The following is a 21,517-nucleotide window of genomic DNA, read 5'->3' as shown; positions in this document are numbered from 1 at the left end:
TTGCTATAAAAGTAGTAACTCTCCCAAGCTCATCTTCTGTAACTCAACTCATTGTGTACACAGGCTTTAAATCATTGACCCAGCAGAACCTAAGAAAATGCAGAAACTGATGCAAAGCAGTATGAAGCTGTGGCTCCTGCTTTTGCTATAAAGAATAAAGCTCTCTTCCTCACATCTGTCTCATTGTTGTTTTCAGGAGGCTGTAAAACACATGGGGAATTGTCTGTCTTTCTTCCTTGGAGCCATTTGAGAGGATTTGAACCATGAGAGAAACGCTGCCTTTGGGTTAAGCATTATAACTCCGTACAGACTATGCTGGTCCTTACCCAATTTAATCACTGAGTTTCCAGAATGGAGCTTGAAGTAGATGAAAATAAATGAGGCAGATGGTAATATTTAATAATAAAGTGGAGGAGAATAAATGACCAGAGCCAAAATTACCTGAAGCAATGTATATGTTACTTTTATTTCCATAAAAAAAATCATTGTCATTTAGTCATTTCTGACACATACATCTTTTCTAGAACAAAATATTCCATCCTTTGCCTATGGAGCTTCTGGTAAATTTGAACCACTGACTTTTTTTTTTAAATGGCTAAGTAGGTAAGTACTTAACAACTGCATCAACATGGCTCATCCTCCATCCCCGCCTCCATTCTGAACACTAAAACCTCTGATAGCTTGAATTTGCATAGAGATTAGCCTAGAAATTTGCATGTTTTCTTTTTTTGTTTGTCTGTTTGCTGACTCTAGGATTTTGGCTACTATCTTAATTTGTTCTCCTTAGTTTATTTCATAAAGAAAACAAACCCCCTCACATTTTATACAAAAGACAAAAACAAATAAAACAGACCAGTAAGATGTATCGTCAAAATGAATAAAATAATGAGATTCTTAATGATTTCATCTTCTCAGTGCTAGCGTTTTGGGTTAAAATAATATTTTAAGGATGTCATCCTTAGACCATTCTAAAAGTATAAGGAATTTTAAAATGCAATATATATCATAGCTCTAAGTGAAAATGAATGATAATTGTCAAGGATAACTAAAGAAGATGTGTAAGTGTAAAAAAGGGCATAGAGAAAGAGGAAAGGCCATGGGCAAAGGGGAAAGGTTGTCACCAGGACAGCAGAGGTTAGTGGGTGGATGGAGGGTGAAAGAACAGGAAAAACTCACTGGGATTAGAAAAGATGGGGTAGTAACAGGCAGCAGATCAACAACAGTAACAAATGAGTGTATAAAACACAATGTACATGAAAAAACACAATGAGTATGAATGTGTTCAAACCAATACAAATATGAAAAAAAAATTACAATTGTCATCTTGAAATAAATGCATCAGTGGTTTTTAAAGAGAATTCTAGCCTGAGGTAGCTTAAAAAACTTGTAAGACATACTGCTGGCTTATTTTATATTGGAGAGGACAAAAAAAAAATTCACAGGGCAGAATAATGACAGCAGGATCTACTTAATGAAAGGAGAGTTGGCGACTGAGAGGAAGAGCGTCCACGAGGCTCTGATGCAGTGACTGCAACAATGGGCTCAAGTGTATCAGAGAGTGTGGGGATGGCACAGGACAGGACAGGGGTCAGATCTCTTGTTCACAGGGTCACTGTGAGGCCTACTCAACTTAATGGCACCCAACAACAACCACCACCACTTCTGGAAAGAACAAGCAAATAATCCTTGGAGGAAGTGCAGCTAGAATTGCAAAAATGGCGAGACATCTTCTCACTCTGGCATCTTAGAGGACATCATGCTTGGAAATGTACAGTGTCAGCGACGATGAGGAAGCCCTTCAACGGAAGAGACTTACACAGGGATTACAACAGTGGGTTTACTTACGCACAGCAGAGATTGTGAAGGTGGCATAGGATAGGGCCAGATTTCATTCTGTTGTACACAAGGTCTCTTTGATTCAGAACTGACTCTATGGTTTTTGTTGTTGTTAAGTGCCGTCAAGTTGTAGACAACTCATAGTGACCCTGTGAACGAAAGACCTGAAGACTTGTATAACTTTGGTCATTTCTCCAAGTTCATAGAGTTTCCGGAGGCAAGCTATTTCAGAAGTAGATGCAACTCCTGCTTCTAGGCTTGTTTTAATTGGGGAGCTCCACCAAACACTGTCCATCATGGGTGACCATTATCACATTTTACACATCAGTGTCAACATATTCAGCTTCACAGCAACCATGAGTTACCTCTGTACAGCAAGTGGACAGACCACTTAGAGGAATATTTGCCCCAAAACAATTAAAACCAGGCCTTAGGGCTGCAGATTAAAATCGCCCACCTTTGGCTTGGTAGCAACACTTTCTGTCCACTAGGCCAATGGAGTTCTCTCTATGTTGTTCTTGTTAAGTGCTTTCGAGTTGTAGATGACTCATTGCGACACTATGAAAGACCTGATGAACACTTGTATAACTTCCATTGTTTCTCCAAGTTCATAGGGTTTCCAGTTGAAAGCTACTTTGGAAGTGGATGCCATTCTCGCTTCCAAGACTGTTTTAATCTTATTGTTGTTGTTGTTATGTGCCATCGAGTCGTTTGCGACTCATAGCGACCCTATGTACAAAAGCCATAAATGCCGTTCTATCCTGTGCCAATCTCGCTATCTCAAACACATTTATTCCCACCACTCCACTCACACAATCGATCCATCTCATCAAGGGTCTTCCTCTCCTGCACCGTTACTCCACTCTCCCAAACATGATATCCCTCTCTAAGGGCTAGTCCCTCCTTGCAACATGCCCAAAGTATGTCAGATGAAGCTTCAGAATCCTTGACTCCAGGAGAGCATTCTGGCTTCACCCTCTCCAGGACAAACCTGTTTGTTCTCCTAACAGTCCATGGTATATTCAACACTCTTCTCCAGCACCACAACTCAAAGGCATCAATTCTCTTTCTATCATCCATATTCACTGTCCAACTCTCTGATGCATAGCATGTAATTGCAAAGATTATAGCCTGGATCAGGCGCACCTTAGCCTGACATTGCTGCACTTCAGTACTCTTGAGAGGTCCCTCACAGCTGACTTTCCCAATGCAATTTGACTCCCGATTTCCTGGCTGCTGTTACCAAGAGTGTTGACTGTGGAGCCAAGCACACTAAAACTTAACTATCTCAATCTCTTCACCATCCATACTGATACTGCCAATTGGCCCAGTGGTGAGAATCATTGTTTTCTTGATGTTGAGCTTCAATCCATATTCAAGACTGCAGTCCTTGACCTTCTGCAGCAATCGTTTCAGGTCCTCCTCTGTTTCAGTGAGCAGGGTTGTGTCATCTGCAAAACACAGGTTGTTGACGATTCTTCCACCAATCCTGATGCCACATTCCTCCTTGTACAGCCCAGCGTCTCGGATGATCTGTTCTGCATACAGATTGAAAAGGTATGGAGACAAAATACATCCCTGACGGACCCCTTTCTTGATTTTGAACCATCCAGTGTTTTGCTGCTCTGTTCTGACAACTGCCTCTTGGTCCAAGTATAGGTTTCCCGTTAGTACGATCAAATGTTCTGGGATTGGCATTCTTCTCAGAGTCAGCCACAGCTTGTTGTGATCCACACAGTCAAAAGCCTTTGCATAGGCAATGAAGCACTTACAACAACAATAAATTTAAGTCCAGAAATTTTAAGTCTTAGGTGCCTTCTGTTTGGAAGTTGAGAAGTTTTAAGTCTAATGTGCCTCCTATTTACTGGTTGATGTTGGTACCATTTTACCACTCCATAAAAGGAAAAATAAAAAAACTTTAAAATAACCCCAGCATTTAATAATGCAGTATTATTTGTAAGCACCTCTTCAACACACAAAATAAACAAAAGACCAAAAACCAAGCAAAAGATAGAATAGTAACACTAGGATTGAAAACTGAATAAACAGAACCGGCTTTATAATTTTGAGGTTATTCTGACATCTTTATTTTTTCAATACTGAAAGTGGAAGGTGATGCTTACATGATGAAAGTGGGAGCAAAGAAATAAGGGATAAATTATCGTAATCAAATCATTTCAGACCCAAGACTATTTGCTGTACAAACTAAATGTGAAACAGCAAGATAAATTCAACCAAGACATTTTCCATACGAAAAGAAAATGTTTCAGACATCTAATTACTATCCATTTTTCTCGAACAAATGAAGGGTGAAAATGACACCTAGAAATGTTCCTCTCTCCAGTGTTCACTGCGATCTACATCTTTTATCTAGAATGATTCATTAGATCATGCTGCTATCCTAACAAGCCCTGGGAATGTGATTTACAACGCTGTTTATTTAAAATTCATTTAAAGCATGGAATGAATAAGTTTCTCTTAAGAAGCTTGTTAAGCCTCTGCATTGTGAGGTTGAATCATAACACACTAACACAAAAATTATCTATATATGCATAAATAATTGGTACGACATCAGCAAATTGGTACCCACAAGTAATTACAAACCACATTTGGAAAGTGACCAAATTTTAATTAAGCTCCATCAACATCATTCAAAAAAACACTCATATTCTAGTCTTCAAAGTGTTATTTACTTCATTTCTAATTAAACAGGTAAAACTGTTCTATCCAATTAAAATAGTTAAAAATTTAAAATAGTCTTGCTTTTCTCAGCAAAAATACAAAATGGAGAATACAGAGTAAATCCTGGTTGAAGATATGAATAAAAATGTAAAAAATAGTCAAGTTAGACTTATAAATGCCAAAACTTGATTATTTTTAAAAAATAGTCTAAGAAGCAATTTTGATAGGTTGGCAATTTCCCCCACCCTTTGAAAGTACTTCTGGTTGGTTTTCTTTCTAAAGGGAGACAGACTGAAGGTAGGTAGCAATCAGTAATTTAGCACTATCAATGCTAGTTTGCTTTTATGTATGCTGTATTTTGCCCCATGCTAATGATCATCTTCTTAACTAGAATAGCTACGGTAGTAGATTTATTGTCTTAACTGGAGTAGGAATGCCAGGCACATGCAGGACAGGTTAGAGTTACTGCAGGAGACCATTGCAATGGCCTTCATGGAGACATCTGGACCTCTGCACTGACAGGAAGGGACAGAGCCCTTGAAGTTTCCAACCTGATGGAGTGATAATTGGCACTGGGCAAGACAGATGATGAAAATGTTCACTTGAGTCACCTCCACGTCTAGTAATTACTTTGCTGAAGCTTTTGTTTCTCTTTCCTATGTACCGGATACCTGATAGAAAGAAGAATGTTGAGAATTCTGTAATGGCAGTCCCTGTTGTAGCTTGTCGTCACTACTGGCTTACCCTCCTGTAAAAGTTTCTTTTCACTACTTGGAATATCTGTTGATTGGAATAAAGCATTCCAGGAATTCAAATCCTCTTTGGGGTATCAAGTTGCATTATTTAAATAAGAAAGCTTTCAATTTTGATATAGCTACATTCAGTTAGTATGCAAGTGGTAGCTCTCTGAACAAAAACAATGTTGGGGAAGTACGAGCTGTGGTAGGAGGACCACATTCTTTGTTAGCAATGACACACTTTGCCTCTTAACTGTTCTTGGACCATACAGAGGGGTCACTAAGAGATAATAGTACTGGAGTGCTTTTCAGTAAAGGACATGAAGTTTTCTAGGATAAATGAGAACCAGGGAGTTGGGATCTATTTGATAATAACACAGTACCACTGGGAGGAATTTGAAGTAGTAGATAATTATCAGCAGCCCGTGCAATTTAAAGATTACAGGATTCCTTGACTCTATCTGAAGAACTTTATTCTACATATTTCTATTCCCCCCCCCCGCCGCCCCCAACATAAAGATTGGAGTTTTCATTGGTAGAGGCTATTTTCTAATTTTCTTTCACTTCCAGACTTTGCAAACAAGTCTGCTAAAGACACAGGCCTTGTGTAATTGACAAGGCAAATGACTTTCACCCATGATAGAGAGGGATGAGAAGGAAGAAAGGTGGGGAAAGAAAAAGGGAAGGGGGAAAGGAGAGAGGGCCAAAGAGAGCAGCACTGTCTAGGATCTAGAGAGGCACACTGGGAATAGAATTTCCTCTCAACCTGTCTCACACTTTGATGCCTGGGAAGAAGCCACAAAAGACTGCAGCATGTGAGTACAAAAACAGTAAAAATAGAGATAACTGGTATCTTTTTGCTAGGCATTTAAATAGGAATTATGTTGTCCATTACACATGGTCCTCAGAGCTATGCTCCTGGCTGTGACGATTTTATAGAAATTTACAAGTTTTGAGGGTTTTTTTTTTAAAAATACACAACTTTGATTATGTCTTAATTGATTTTTTGGAAAATATTTCTTTGGTGGGCTGAGACATTCATCTAAATACCAACCAGTGGGTAAAATTATCATTTATTTGCTCAAGAGAGTATTTTTAAGAATTTCTCACTATTTAAGAGAATTACAGGAGATTGTTCACATGACCTTTTCAAAATGTGAAAAGGGATATAGCCAGTGGATTCACAAAAGGAAATAAAAATGTTCAGAGCATACGAGAAAGCAACAAGGGCTGTTGAGCCAGGGATGGAGGCTCTTGGTGCTAAAGCATTTGTCACACTGAATTCAGAGGCCCACAGTCATCATAGTCTGTGGGGCTTCCAGTCTCAAGGACTTTAATTCTGCTTCCCTCAGACTCACCCTCAAGGCTGACCACCTACTCATAAAGCCTTTACTCCTCTCTGAAATTAAACAACAAAACCCCAAGAACATAACCAACAAGTCAATAAAATAAAACAAATACCAGGCATTAGAGGCAGTTGCAGCATTCTCTCTCACAAAACATCAAGGAATGAAGAGAAGATTTTATATCAAGGACAGAGCTTCCAATACATTGTGATAGCAACTATATTTTTACATACTAAACCAATTTGTCACATTTTAAAGAGATGATAAAGACAGATATATTCAGGTTTGAGCAGTTGTTTTCTAGACTCCTTAATCAAAGCCATTAGAATAATTTTCAAGAATCAAAGCTTAAGGAATGTAATAATCAACTGAATCCCAATTAATTAAGTGCTATGTATTAACCTTTGCCTATCATTCTTAACCAGTCCTTTAATCACCTGAAAATTTATGTTAGGGCGAGCATTGTTCTGTTCTGTTATAATCAGTGTATAACCATCATCATAATAAACTTCACAAAACTGCTTTGAAGGAGGAGACAGAAATTGGGAGGCTCAGTTAACAAAGCCCATGTCAGAAGAGGAACTTCTAAAGGTGTGTGATAGTAAAGACTTGTCTAAATAATTGATTGACAGATGACTCTCTGTGGGCAAACAGGGGATAATAATAACTGTATATCAACAAATCACAGATTTATTTTTAGACCAACAAAAATTAATCACTGTACTCTTAATTCATTTTTATGTACTATGGAGTCGGATCTGACTCATAGCTGACCTTTCAGTGGGTTTTCAGAGGCAGTGGATCACATAGTAGGCCACTTTCCATCTTTCTCCCATAGAATAGATGGTGGATTCAAACTGTGTTTTGCGGCTGATAATTTGACTCACTACCACTAAGCCTTGAGAGATCCCTAGACATTAGAGCCTACATAAACTAAAGAGCCTATTAAAATGTTAACACTGGACCTCTTCTGCCATGAACATTTTGCGTTCCAATAGTAATAAATCACTACAAATAGAACATGAATTTCTTACCCCCAGGTGTATTACCTGCACTAGAACCAACTCTAGAGGTGCAGTCTTACTCAGCTGTAAGACAGACATGTCTCTCTACCATAAACACCCTTTTGTGTCTGACCATTACTTGCAGCTAAACCCTAGAAAAGTTTTGAATGAGTCAAAATATTTAACTTGGCTGTTTCTTTCTCTAGTGTTCTTCACAGGCTCTACCTTAAGATAGTTCTAGAAACTGGAACCAGTTAATCACTATTTACTCTCTTTTTTTTTCTCCAGCCCTCAGCTGTATCATCAGTTCACATCATGTTACTATGCGCTTTTGCACAAGAGGAACTGGTCAAAAGTGTTCACTAATAATTTATTGCATAAATTCCATTTTCTCATCTACTTTGAAAGCCTAAGTCTCTTTCAGGGAGCAGGCACCATATTTAATCTTGTCATAGCTCTCAATAGGACATTTTGTAAATGGGTCTGCTATTACTATCATAATACACTGTAGATTTTCTTTTTTGCTTCAGGTTAGAGGCAAATGTGATTTATTATCTTTAAGTGAGGGGACCAGAAGGGAAATGAGGTGAAGTGGGAGTGAGGAGGACTGTGTAACAGTTATTAGCAAAGCAAAAGCTCTTGATAATGTCAGAAACTGACCAAAAAGAAAGGAAGAAAAAGATATTTATATTTTACGCTAGAGAGAACAGATATTTACATTTTACGTTAGAGAGAACTCACAATAGAAAACAAAAGAATAGAAATGACTAGGTAATAGAGACCTGCAGTGATAAGGGTTTATTGTTCAAAATGGCTTCCCTAGCCACTGACTGACATGTGATAGACAGGGATATGCAAACCAGATGTGTTAGTCTATCCACGAGGAGACTGACTAATCTCGCCAATCCACAAGGAAACTGGCTAGTCTCATCATTAAATTGTGTGGATCCAGCAGCAGAATGGGAAAATTCCACCAGCAGCAAACAGGAAGCAAGATAAAGCAGTGCATCTTTCAGGGCTAGAGATTCTTGTGCCAACCAGACCAAGGCCTATGGAAGCAGCATCCATAGAAGGAAGAGCAAAGGACCATAGACCAGATGGGAGACAGAGTGGATCTTGGGACTGTTACCCCACAGAGACCACAACTAGGAGTATTTGCTCAAGTTTGTTGGAGTATATATGAGGCTGAAAGCTGAGGGGCCTGTGAGCATAAGTCAGTAGGTGTCCTGACTGAATGAAGGTATTTTGCTACTAACTTGAATTGTAGCCTTTGACTTCCCTAAAATGGTTCTGTGTGGTCTGTGAATTACCATAACAGATTCTGAACCCATTAAGTAAGTAAGGTAGGTGTTGGGATAAGTAGAAAGAGGTATGGGAGTGTCAGAGACACGCCTGACCTCACGGGAATTGTTTCTGTGTTGTTGTTATTGACATGGACAGTTCCCCTTTGTGAAGTTGGCACAAGTCGTTTATGGTAATTGCCATGTGGCTCTTGCTCTTTTTACATAATCTAAATTATTTACAAAAGTCACAGGAAGGAACCAACCAGTGGAGCTGACAGTGATTCACGTACAAAAGCGGTGGGGCTAGACTGAGGTGAGAAAGTAGAAGAAAAATCTAAGTAGAAACTACAAGTTGAATTTTTTGAAAATAGTTGTTTACATGCTCTTTGACTTCATGTCCTCAATTTCTACCTTTATTTGGCTTCCATACCTGTCATTTATTAACAGGATGTGTTAAGTCTATCCAAAAGGAGATTGGCTAATCTCGCCACTCCACAAGGGAATTTGCTAGTCTCATCATTAAATTGTGCACATCCAGCAGCAGAGAGAATCTCACCAATAACAAAAAGGAAGCAAGATAAAGTGGTGCACACTTCAGGGCCAGAGATTCTTGTGCTCAGACCAAGGCCTATGGAAGCAATATGCATAGCAGCCACAACAAAAGACCTGATTTACCTAGGTAAAAATCTTTTTTATTGAATTCAAGCAGCATGCACCAATTTCTATCTACCTTAACACTTTTACAATATGCAACACACCCACTGACTTCTCACATCTGTGGCTTTTGCCCTCTTTACCCATTTTCTTCTCATTTTCTCTTCTTAGTCTCTTAGTCTCCTCCTTCACTGTCTCACATATTGGAAGTGTCTGTTCTCCCCTCTTTGTCATGTATCTTCTCCCCAGTCTATATAGTTTTTTTGAATCGCATTATCTGCTCCTATAATTATAAATTATTTTTGTATTTTGTATTACTTATCAAATATTTTTTGATGACTTTCCAGATCTAAATAGATCTACTTTTTGTGCCAGATGTGAATATCTAGCTGACAACTTGGTGCTTCCATTTATTTTCCATTGTTATCAGGTGCCTTCAAATGGGCTTCCACGATCAATGGAAGGAATTACAGTCCGACCCTGAACACCTTCACAAGTTTAACTGTGAAGCAACTTGTGTGCAACTTGCTGCTCACTGCATATTAACCTACAGACACTAAACACGGTACCTCACACTGAACCCTCCTTTCCTGTTGCTTCTACCTGAGGGTTCAAGTAAATCTGCTACTATGCCTTCTACGTTATTTCCCTTCAATGCATTCTCAATCCTGTATTTAGACTGGCCATTCTAAAATGTAATCTGATCATATCACTCCCCAGTTTAAAACCCTTTCAGTAGTTTGGCATTGTTCAAAATTCTCTCTTTACATGACTGTCTATACCAGTCGAAAGATGCCTCAGACATCTTCCACATTCTGCCAAACCTGTAGCTCCCTCAATGTACTTTCCTTTCTCACATCTAAACATCCACACATTTCTTGCTAAACGAAGCCTTCCTACGATTAACTTTTATATCTTTTACATCTACATTTAGATAAAACCTGCCTCCTTTTTCAGAAGAGGTTCAGTTATGTTCCCATTTGAAGACATTTCCCTAGTAGACTTACTTCTTGCTTTGTAACATTTATCAAATGGCATGGAAATGACATTTTATCTGATGATCTACTAGAATAGTTAGACGTAGAGACTATATAGTGTTCATGGTCATATCTCTAATATACAGTTTTCAGGAGAAAGAGGCAAGTTCTAAAGTTATAGGTTGTACTCATGACTGATTCACTTCGTACGTAGCATTATGGTCCTTTCTATCAAAAGGTTCGGATCTGTTGTTCATATGGTTGTTATGAGCCATAGGTGAACTGATGGCAACAAACAATAACAAACATATTATTAGATGGTACTTAGTTTCCTATGAAAACAAAAACATTAACCTTTAGAATAAAGGTCATTAACCTTTAGAATAAAAAAAGAATAGCCAGTATAGAGCTGATCATGGATGCTTGGACCACTTCTGGGTGGTAATCTGGGTGCCACTGCCATTTCTATGATATTTCATGATTTCTGTAATAAGATGATAAAATACTAGAAAACAGGTTTGTTGATTGAAAAAAAATCCTGGGAAGTTACTTAGTTAAAAATTTGGGTCAACTTGATTATGCCATGACTCTCATTAGTTTGAGAGTTATGAAATGATGGGATGTGGCTGTTATGTAATGAACCCCATGATATGATAAGTCAATTTATTGTAGGATTAATGGTAGAATGTCACACTGTTAATGCAGCCACTTAATGATACCTTAACCCAAAGGCATGAGATTTGAATCCACCAGCTGCTCCATGGGAGAAGGATGGGCATTCTCTTCCTGTGCAATTAATTATACTGCCTCTGAAAACCTATTGAAGGGTTAGCTATGGGTCACTTCCAACTCAATGGCACAAACCACCACCACCATCACTACCAATCTAATGTAAAGAGAGTTTCCTTGGGGTGTGACTTGCAACATCTTTTCTCTGACTAGCGATAAATGAGAGTGAAGTGAGTAGAAGGAGGACCTAATATCAAGAAAGAAGTCTGGAACAGATATTGTCCTTTGGTCCCAGGTCTCTGTGCTGGGAACTTCCTAGGCCCAAGGGAAGACTCACAGGAAGATAATGGAGACCTCCAAGGAATGCAAGACCCAGAGATGATAAAGAGAGACAAGGACTTTCAACCTGAACTGTGAGCCAAAAACGAGATTTGTCTTTGAAATGGTGCTATGAATTTGAACTTCTGGCCTTTTAAATGGTGAAACATGAAATTTCTGTTAGTTAAATTTGTAATATTTATGTTACAGCTGCACTAGTTAATTAACATATCATACAGTCTTATTACAGCAGGAGTTTAAAAGGCATAAAAAGAAGTTATTGTATACTTGCTTGTAATGTACTGACCAAGAGCTAGCTGAACTTTGTTTATGAGGCAGAAGTTAACAAAATTTCCCCATCCTCAAAATAGCTTGCTTTACAAATTCCAGTAATTAGAAAAGACACATACTGGTGTCTTTATGTGTAGGTATCTCAGAGTTCAGGTTTTATTTTAAAAAACAAGCCCTTGGGAATCTCAAAAGATGAGCTAACAGTGAGCATGGATCAATGGTGATTAATTTTATAAGACATGATGTGTGGGAATGATTGTATGAAATACAATGTGAATGAAAGTAAAAATCAATAAAAATAAAATGTTTTTTTAAAAGGAAATAAAAATAAAAAAGAATAAGCCAGTGAAAAACATAATTACAAGCATGACTAACTTCACAATCCTGCTGTAGGTTAACCAGCCTCTGGATCACACAGTGTTACGGACTTGAGTGACATGAACCATTTATGAACTCTTCAAGTTCTTAAAGGAGAGGCCAGTTTTGTATGCCTTGGCTTTGATGGGGTTGGGGAAGAGGTTGAATGCATTAGGAGAGGGCTGAGAGTTACTTTTTAGCAGAACTTCAGCTACCTCTGCTTTGGTTTCTGATGACTAAGGTTTTCTTTGGGGTGAGGGTCCGGGAGAGTCTTTAACAGTGACCCTTTACACTTAATGGGGAAACAGTAATTGCATTTTTCTTTATGGGTGAAAACATTAGCCTATTCCATCACTAATAATATAGAAAGAAAAGTTTAAGAGTTATTTAAGAGTAACTGATAATGGAATGAGACCCTGACTATATTGCTATCCCAGTAGGGGAGTGGGGTTAGTTTATGTGTGTGTTGTGCAGACATTTATGATCAGGTGAGCTTTGAAGGAGTGAACTGTCAGTCACTATGATCTCCTTAGGAGACTGATTCATTTGATTCATACAACCGAGACTGATTCATTTGATTCATGCAACAGAGACTGATGAAGTACTGTTTTTCTGCCGTGGGTAGTATTACCTCTCTAACCTTGTTTTGTAGCACTTGTCTGAGTTCCTTGTACTTGGATCTACAGTGACACTACTGGAATCAGCAGTCAAGAGTTCAAGTTATGCACTGCATTGGCAAATTTGCTGTCAGGGATCTCTTTAAAGAGCAAGAATATCACTTTAAAGACTAATGAGCACCAGACCCAAGGCACGGTATTTTTATCTGGTTCATAAACAGGTGAAAATCAGACCATGAATAAAGGACTAAAGAAGTGATGCCTTTGCACAGTGGTTTGGCAAAGAATACTGAATATACCAGGAGCTGCCAAAAGGACAGACAAACCTCACTCAGAAAAATGCAGCCACAACACTCCTTAGCAGCAAGGATGGGGAGACTTTGTCTCATCTACTTGAGGCAGGTTATCAGGAGAAGCCAGTCGCTGGAGAGGGGCAGCATGTGTGGACAAGAAGAATGTAACTGTAAAAAGGAGGACCCTTCGCTGGATGGCTGCCACAAGGGGCTCAAATACAGTAATGATTCTGAGGATGGTGCAGACTTGGGCAGTGTCTTCTTCTGTTGTGCATATGATCACTTAAGTGGGAGGGGACTTGAAGGATTTTAGCAGCTAAGAAACAGGAGCTGTGGTAGGGCAGAGAGCACAGTCGCTGTGTAATAGGAGGAGACCTGGCAGAGGGTGAGGATTGGAAGCATTTGTGGAAGAATTTTTGATCCTGGGCAAGTCCTAAGTGACAGAAGGGAGTGAGGACGAAGGGAGTGGCTCCAGGGGCTGACAGCACTGGGTATAATCTTAAAAACAGGTGTTATTTCAGATTATCTTCATCTCCCACAACTGGCACAATCACAGCACAGGCCTGAAAAAGCCACTGCAAAACAGAATTCAACTCTTTTTGGGTATTAAGGGAAAAGAGTCCTTTTTATTATTAATCATCGAAATAACAGATTAGGCTGAAGGAGTAACTACTTTTTTTCCTCAGCTTTCTCCGAACCCTAGCAGTGTTGATATGGGATCTGAGGGGAAAATAAGAGAGTTGGGTATAATTTCCAGGGCACCTGTCTCACTCCTACCCAGCAAGGTCCGTCCAGGGAAAGGGTCCCCTGCCATGCTGCTTACATCCTTGGAGTATCTGCTTATTAGTATGAAGAGCTCTGAATCCAGAGTGTATAAACCCTTTGGGAAAGAAAACAGCTTTTTTTTGTGGTATTGGAGAGTTTGGGATCTTGTGACACTGCCACTTTTTTTTTTTCCAGGTTGTACCTTTTTATAAGAAAAAAAAAATTATTAATTTCAATGAAAATTTAGAGACTTTGGATCTCCATTCATTGATTGTTGCACTTTTCTTCCCTGAACCCCCCCGCCCCCAGTACACTACCACTCTTGAAAAAGTAAAAGAAAAATTCTTTCATTGTTTTACAAACCCTCCCCCAAGGTCCACTCCACTATGCAGACTTCACTCTGGACTCCCGTCATGACAAAAACACCTGATCACCTATCCCTTTTAAACAGTTTTTTCCTTCATCTGTTTCAATGCAGTATACATTGTTTAACTCATCTTTCTCCGTCTCCTCCCAACCCTGATGTCAGTCCTATATTACAACAGTGTCACTGGCAACAGTGGCCTTTTCTGACTGAGGTAATTCACTCAGCATAATGTCCTCCAAGGCCATCCATTTTGAAGAATAATGTATGAGACCCTTGTTTTTCAACCGCATAGTATTCCATTGTGTGAATATACCACAGCTTCTCTATGCATTCGTTTGTTTATGGGAACTTAGGTTGTTTCCAATTCTTTGCTATGGTGAACAAGGTAGGAGGCATCTCACTCCCAGATTTCAAATCCTACTACTTTGCCGTGGTGGTTAAGATATAGCATGGTACTGATACAATGACAGACACATAGATCAACAAAATATAATTGAGACTCTGAAGATCAGCCCATCTATCTATGGTCAACTGATTTTTGACAATGAGATGAAATCAGTTAAGTGGGGAAACAACAACCTTTTTAACAAATGGTGTTGGCAAAAATGGAAAAGTATCTGCAAAAGACTCAAGCATGATCCAAACCTCACTCCATATACAAAAGCCAACTCAAGGTGGATCATGGACCTAGGACTAAAACCAATGACTATAAACTTCATTAAAGAAAAGCCTGGAAGAATGCTGGAAGTCCTAATCCACAATATGAACAAGTCTTCCCAGTATCCTGAAAAACCTACAGCCAGGTGAAGATAAAATAAATGAATGAAACCTTCTAAGAATCAAATCCCTATGCACATCCAAGGGAAGCCACAGACTGGGAAAAATTCTTCAGTAATGACATATCAGATAAAGGACTTGTATCTAAAATTTATAAAATACTTGAGCACCACAACAAGATAAAGGTAAATAATCCAATTGAAAAATGGGCACAGGATAGGAACAGACACATCACCAAAGAAGATATTCAGATGGCCAACAAGCACATGAAGAAGTGTTCAAAAACCCAAGCTCTAAGAGAGATGCAAATTAAAACAACTATGAGATATCTATCATCTCACCCCAGTCAGAATAGCAAAATTTAACAGAACAGCAAGCAACAAATGCTGGCGAGGTTGTGGAGAAACTAGAACTCTTATTCACTGTTGGTGAGAGTGTAAAATGGTGCAACCACTGTGGAAGGCGGTATGGTGCTTTCTCAAAAAGTTGCAAACAGAGATACCATTTGACCCAGCAATTGCACTACTTGAAGTATACCCCAAAGAGACCATAACTGACACCCAAGCGGATATATGTACACCCATGTTTATAGACACTGCCATTTTTTTCTGATACATTTCATTAAAACATTGTAAATTTTCTTCTTTTAGAGTCAACTAAGACAGCAACTCTATGAACAATAGATCTGAACCTTGCCCTATCCTCCACCATCTTCACAATCTCGGTCATGCTCAAGGTCACTGTGGTAGTTACTATGTCAATTCACCTGTGTGAGGATCATCATCTTTCTCTGACCTTTCACCTTTCTTAGAATGATGTTTTTCTCCAAGGACATGTTCCTCTTAAGAATAGAGTCAAAGAAAGTGAGACCAAGTTTCACCATCCTTGCCTTTAAAGAGCACTACTTTAAGACAAATTTGGTTTGACAGTCCATGGGGTATTAAACACTCTTAGCCAACATAATTCAAAGGCATCAATTCCTCTTCTGTATTCTTACTGCACCAACTTTCAGATAGATGTATAGAAATCAGGTGAAAAACAAAGACGCTCTTTAGTCTTGACTTCCTTGATAGTATACTTTCCCAATGCAGTATGTCTTTTGATTTCTTCACTGCTGCTACCAGGGATGTTGATTGTGGAACCAAGGAAAAGGAAATAGTTTGCAACTTCAATCTTTTCTCCTCATGATGTTGCTTGGCCTAGTGGTGAGGATTGCTGCTTTCTTGATGTTGATGTGTAGTACAAATTGAATGCTGTAGTATTTGATCTTCATCACTAAGTCCTTGAAGTCCTCCTCACTTTTTGTAAGCAACGTTTGTCCCTTGAATAATGCAAGTGTTAATGAGTCTTCTTTCAATCATGATGTCACAGATAGTTCAGCTTCTCAAATTATTTGCTCAGCATACAAATTGAATAGAGTGGAGAAAGGATACAGACCTGAAGCAAACCTTTCCTGATTTTAAACCATGAAATATTCCCTTCTTCTGTCAGACAATGTCTTTGCCTATGAAGAGGTTTTGCATGAGAACAATTAATGCTCTAGGAATCACATTCCTCTCAATGTCAGCCAAAATTTGTCATGATCCACACAATCAAATGCCTTTATGTAGTCAATAAAACACATATAAACAACTTTCTGGTATTCTTTGCTTTCAGCCAATATCCACATGACAGCAGTAATGATATCCCTGGTGCCACTTTTTTTCCAAATCCAGCTTGAGCTTCCCTGTCAATATACTGTTCTAGTCTTCTCTGAATAACCATTAGGAAGATTTTACTGGCATGCGACATTAATACTGTTCAACAATTTCCACATTTTGTTGGATCACTCTTCTTGGGAACATGAACAAATATGGGTATTTTCTAGTCAGTTGGACAGGGAGCCATCTTTTCTGGGTGCATGACCAGGGTTGCATCTATTTCCTGAAACACCTCACTTGATATTCCATCAATTTCCAAGGCCTTATTTCTTGCCAACGCCTTCAGTTAAGTGTGGACTTTTCCCTTCAGTATTGTTTGTTCTTAATCATATGCTGCTTCCTGAAAAGGTTTCACGTTTATCAATGATCAGTTCTTTTTGGTACCGTGACCATCTACTTTTTATACCTTCTACATCATTAAGTTGAAAATGTGGTTTTTTTGCAGGAAAGCACTCACTGATCTTTACAGATATGCCCGAAGCCCTCAATTTATTGTGCCTTTTCTGTGTCTTTGTAATTCTGTGTCACCAGGGAGCACTGGTGGCCTAGTGGCAAGAAGCTGTGATGCAATCCCAAAGGCACATGGTTTGAATCCACCAGCTGCTCCATAGAAAAAGGACGGGCAGCCTCCTCCAATGCAATTAACTGCCCCTGAAAATCCACTAGATGGTCAGCTATGGGTTGGTTCCAACTCGATGGTACACAACACCTCCACCATAATCAGCAGCACTGTTAGCCACAGTTTGTTGGTCAAACACACTGTCAGTGCAAAAACTCCAACTCTTTGTGCTTCCAGGGCTGTAAGTCTTTATGGGAGAAGGCTGTCTAGTTTTCTCCTGCAGAATGACTGGTGGATTCAAACAGCTGACTTTTGGTTAACAGTCCAGTATGTTATATGGTGCCTAAGTGGTAAGAAGCTGTACTTCAATCCTGAAGGATCATGGTTTGAATCCACCAGCTGCTCCATGGAAGAAAGATGGGCAATCTCTTCCCGTATGATTAAATGTCTTTGAAAACCTGCTGGAGCATGAGCTATGATTCTGTTTCAACTTGACGGGACACAGCAGTAATAATTAATTGCCTCTCGTTCTGTTCTTCTTTCAAAGTTTTATAGATTGGAAGAAAACTCATTAAACAATCAGGTCAGGATTGTAGAATACATAGGGTATTTTCTACAAGAATAAGAATATAAGGATAGATTTTTTTTTTACTGACTCAAACCTGCCACGATTATAAAAAGAGCTAGTCTTTTGTGTCTGTGTGAGGTTTCTGGGGTATAGAGAATGGCTGATAGCTGATATTTTGATTATTTGTCACATTTTTTTCAGTTTACTCATTTCTGAAAAGCATTAATAAAAATAAGAAGAAACTGGTTACAAAACATGGCTGCCTCTGTGGGTTTATGCTCCTCCTAAGTAGATCTTTTGCAGCCATGTTGGCATTTTTATTGACTTAAATAAAATATCAACTTGATGTATAACCCACAGCTCTACTTTGCACTCTGCCGCACAAATGCATAATTTCCTCGGTGCCAGGCTCTTCTCGTTAAAGGGGGAGTTTCACTAAACTGTCCCTCAATACACATTTGCCATGCTTCAGAAGGATCATTCATCTGGAGATGTAATCTAATTTTGGAGCTCCAATCCAATGGCTATGAATGCTTTCCAATTTTAAAGTCATTCCATTATCAATTCTTAGTTCCTTCTTTTCTATATCTGGACGAGTCAAATATAAGCATATATCCCTGAGAAGGAGAAAACAATGAGAGAGACAAAGCTGGGGACTTAGAAACCGCACCTCTCCTTGGATTCACTGACAAATGCTGAATGCAGAGTATTTTTCTTCACTCCCATGCCCACCCTGGGATGGAGTGGGTGGAAATCCTGTGGATGAGTATTCAGTAAAATGCTTTTGTCAAAGACAGTGTATTTTTTAAAAAACCCCAAACCAAAACAAAAAGCCAGATATTTTAGAGAAAATGAGAAAGTAAGCTAAGAGAATGGGGTTTATGCTAGGGGAAACCACTGTGACAGGCAAAATTTCATTTCAAAGGGCTGTTCTTAGCAATGACAAGGCTGACTGAAAGGACCAGTGTGGGCACAAGAGGCCCCTTTAGTGGGGCCAAAGTGGCTGACTAATAATTAGAAACTGGCTGACTCCAAAGGGAAATAAAGTCAGTGCAAGGTATCTGGCACCTAGAAGCACAGATAATCTAATAACAATTCCAGTTCCCATTTTCTCTTTTGTCCCATAAAATAACGGGTACACTTTAGAAGAATATCATGAATCATCTTCTGTGACCTCTCCTGGTTTCAAGCAAGTCTATAGTTCACTGTATGAGGGCTATTTACCCTATGATGAAGCCCCAAGTTCCAATATTACTAGTCTGAACTATTATAAAAGGGAGATAATAAAAGGGCTAGATAGAATCCTCTTCAATGTAGACACATGAAAATAAGTCATGAGAAAGAGAAAAAAGAATTATAAAAATGTTCCTTACAAAGCTTCCTTAAATGCTCCTACCTACCTCTCATGTCCTAGTGGACAAGGAGCTGTGCTACCAACTCAAAGACATGTAGTTCGAATCCACTAGCTGTTCCAAGGGGGAAAGATGGGCAATCCCCTCCCATGCATTTATAGCCTTTGAAAACTCACTGCAGGCTAACTTGGAAGTCTGCTCTAAATCCATGGCAATGAATTCTTTGTTGCTAACATAATGAAAATGCTGTGAAAGGAGAGACTGTAGTGAGATAAATATTATCACTACCTGCTTATAGGGATTGGAAATTGTTATAAAGTTTCGAGAAATATACTGCACGAATTTAAGTCACTAGAGGCAGACAGGCGAGATGAACTGATAGAGCAGGTGAAAGAAATTACACCTATGATCATACACACATAGGTGACGCAGATGGTACATAGTTTCTACCATGTAACCCATGATACTACCAGGTATTAATTTTAAGGGAATACATAGAAATGTATTTGACAGCACCAAAACATAAGCAGTGTTATTTATAATGGTAAATAATTTGAAAGAGAGCTGTTGTTGTCAGGTGCTGTCAAGTTGAGTATATAGAGATTCCATGAACCACAGATCTGAACTCTGTCCTATCCTGTGCCATCTTCACACCTCCTGACACACTAGAGCCTATTGCAGCAGTCACTGTGTCAGTCTATCTGGTTGAAGGTCATTCTTTCTTTTGCTGTCCTTCCACCTTCCCAGGAATGATGTCCCTCTCCAATAAATAGCGTCTCCTAGCAACATGCCAAAATATCACATACAGAGTAGGTCTGAAAAATGAGGGAAAGGTTAAACTATACTAAACCTATTTCTTTTTTTTTCCGTTTTTGTTCAGACATTCCCCTAGGTCTTATAGCCCTGGTATGTCCACTTGCCATACAGCGGTCACTTGTGGTTGCTGTGAGGCTGAACACTGTGACACTGATGTGTCAAATGCATTAATGTGGTACCCAATGTGGACAGAGAGTGGGGTGGAATTCCCCGATTAAAACAAGCTTGGAAGGAGGAGTGGCATCCACTTCTGTAATAGCTTGCCTCCGGAAACCCTATGAACCTGGAGAGAGGATGAAAGACACCCAAGTGTTCAGGACTCTCCTTCATAGGGTTGTTATGAGTCGCCTGTGACTCGATGGCACTTAACAACAGCAAACCTAATTAATGGAATATACCATGAGCATTTTTAAAGAAACTGCTTTCATAATCTTATAAAGTAGGAAGGGGAAAAAAGCATAAGGGCACAACCATTATAAGGGTGCTAGACATCAGAATGATGACCATTACCCAAACCAAACCAAATTCTGAAGAATGAAGAAGTGCTTATTAAAATAATTAGTGATAAAATTAACACTCAATTATAACAACATGACACAAATTTTATATATATATATATATTATGACATTTTCAATAACTAGCCATTCCAGTCAATACACTTCTTCCCCTTGGTGGTGGGTGCTCTGCAGACCATCACTTAGAGGGTAAACCGGATCCTAAACAGATTCCCAGGTACCAGGATTGGAAGAAAGGGTCCTGATAGGGAATAGGCTGGCCATAATCTTATTTAGGTAATCTGGAATTTGTATTTCTCATTATAAACAATCCAGAACTTGAAAGAAAAGGTCTAAATCTAGTTTTATGTTGGACCTAAATGAATCCTGTTAAATAACAAATGAAAAATGTAACTCATACTCTATAGCATGCAAGATCCACTGAAAACAGTAACCATCACTGGTCTGTACCTGTGCAGACCGAATGAATTGATGTTCAATACAAAAATTCTAGGCATCATTAGAAAATAATCCACATTTTTCTGATCATAGATTTTATATCTATCATGTATTTTGTAGCGTTTTCCCCATTGAAAAAGAAAAATAATTAATCTAAAGCAGAACTTAAACATCAATATAATGGTCTTTTAGGTTTTTATATCTTTATACATGATAAAGGGAGCTCTGAAGGCCTAGTGATAAGAATCTGAACTGCAATCCCAAAGAATCACAGTTCAAATCCAGCAGCTCAGTGGGAGAAGGACCGGCAATCTCCTCTTATGCAATTTACTACCTTTGAAAACCCGCCAGATGGTCAGTTATGAATCGGTTCTGACTCTACAGCACACACCCTTTCTTTGGTACCTTTAAAAATTACTAGTTCATAAAGTTCTGTGGACTTTATATTCATTTTACCTTTTGCAAATAAAGAATGGTTCCCTTCAGGACAGCATAAAAGGTTTTCCATCCTCGTTTTCCTCTCGGAGCTAGAAAG

The 21,517-nt window shown here is 38.9% G+C and overlaps 1 protein-coding gene across 1 annotated transcript in view; it reads right to left on the bottom strand.

Annotated features, from left to right (window-relative positions):
- Positions 1–21,517, bottom strand: part of PSD3 (pleckstrin and Sec7 domain containing 3) — a 504,139-nt gene that overhangs the window by 63,583 nt on the left and 419,039 nt on the right. Inside the window, exon 12 of the mRNA XM_006884895.1 lies at positions 21,439–21,509. Coding sequence (XP_006884957.1) covers positions 21,439–21,509 — 71 coding nt within the window. The remainder of the gene's footprint in view (positions 1–21,438; positions 21,510–21,517) is intronic.

The sequence above is a fragment of the Elephantulus edwardii genome, unplaced genomic scaffold (genome assembly GCF_000299155.1).
Source record: "Elephantulus edwardii isolate Elephantulus edwardi_28Jun2011 unplaced genomic scaffold, EleEdw1.0 scaffold00038, whole genome shotgun sequence".
Lineage (NCBI taxonomy): Eukaryota > Metazoa > Chordata > Mammalia > Macroscelidea > Macroscelididae > Elephantulus > Elephantulus edwardii.
This window is presented reverse-complemented; position numbering and strand designations above follow the sequence as displayed.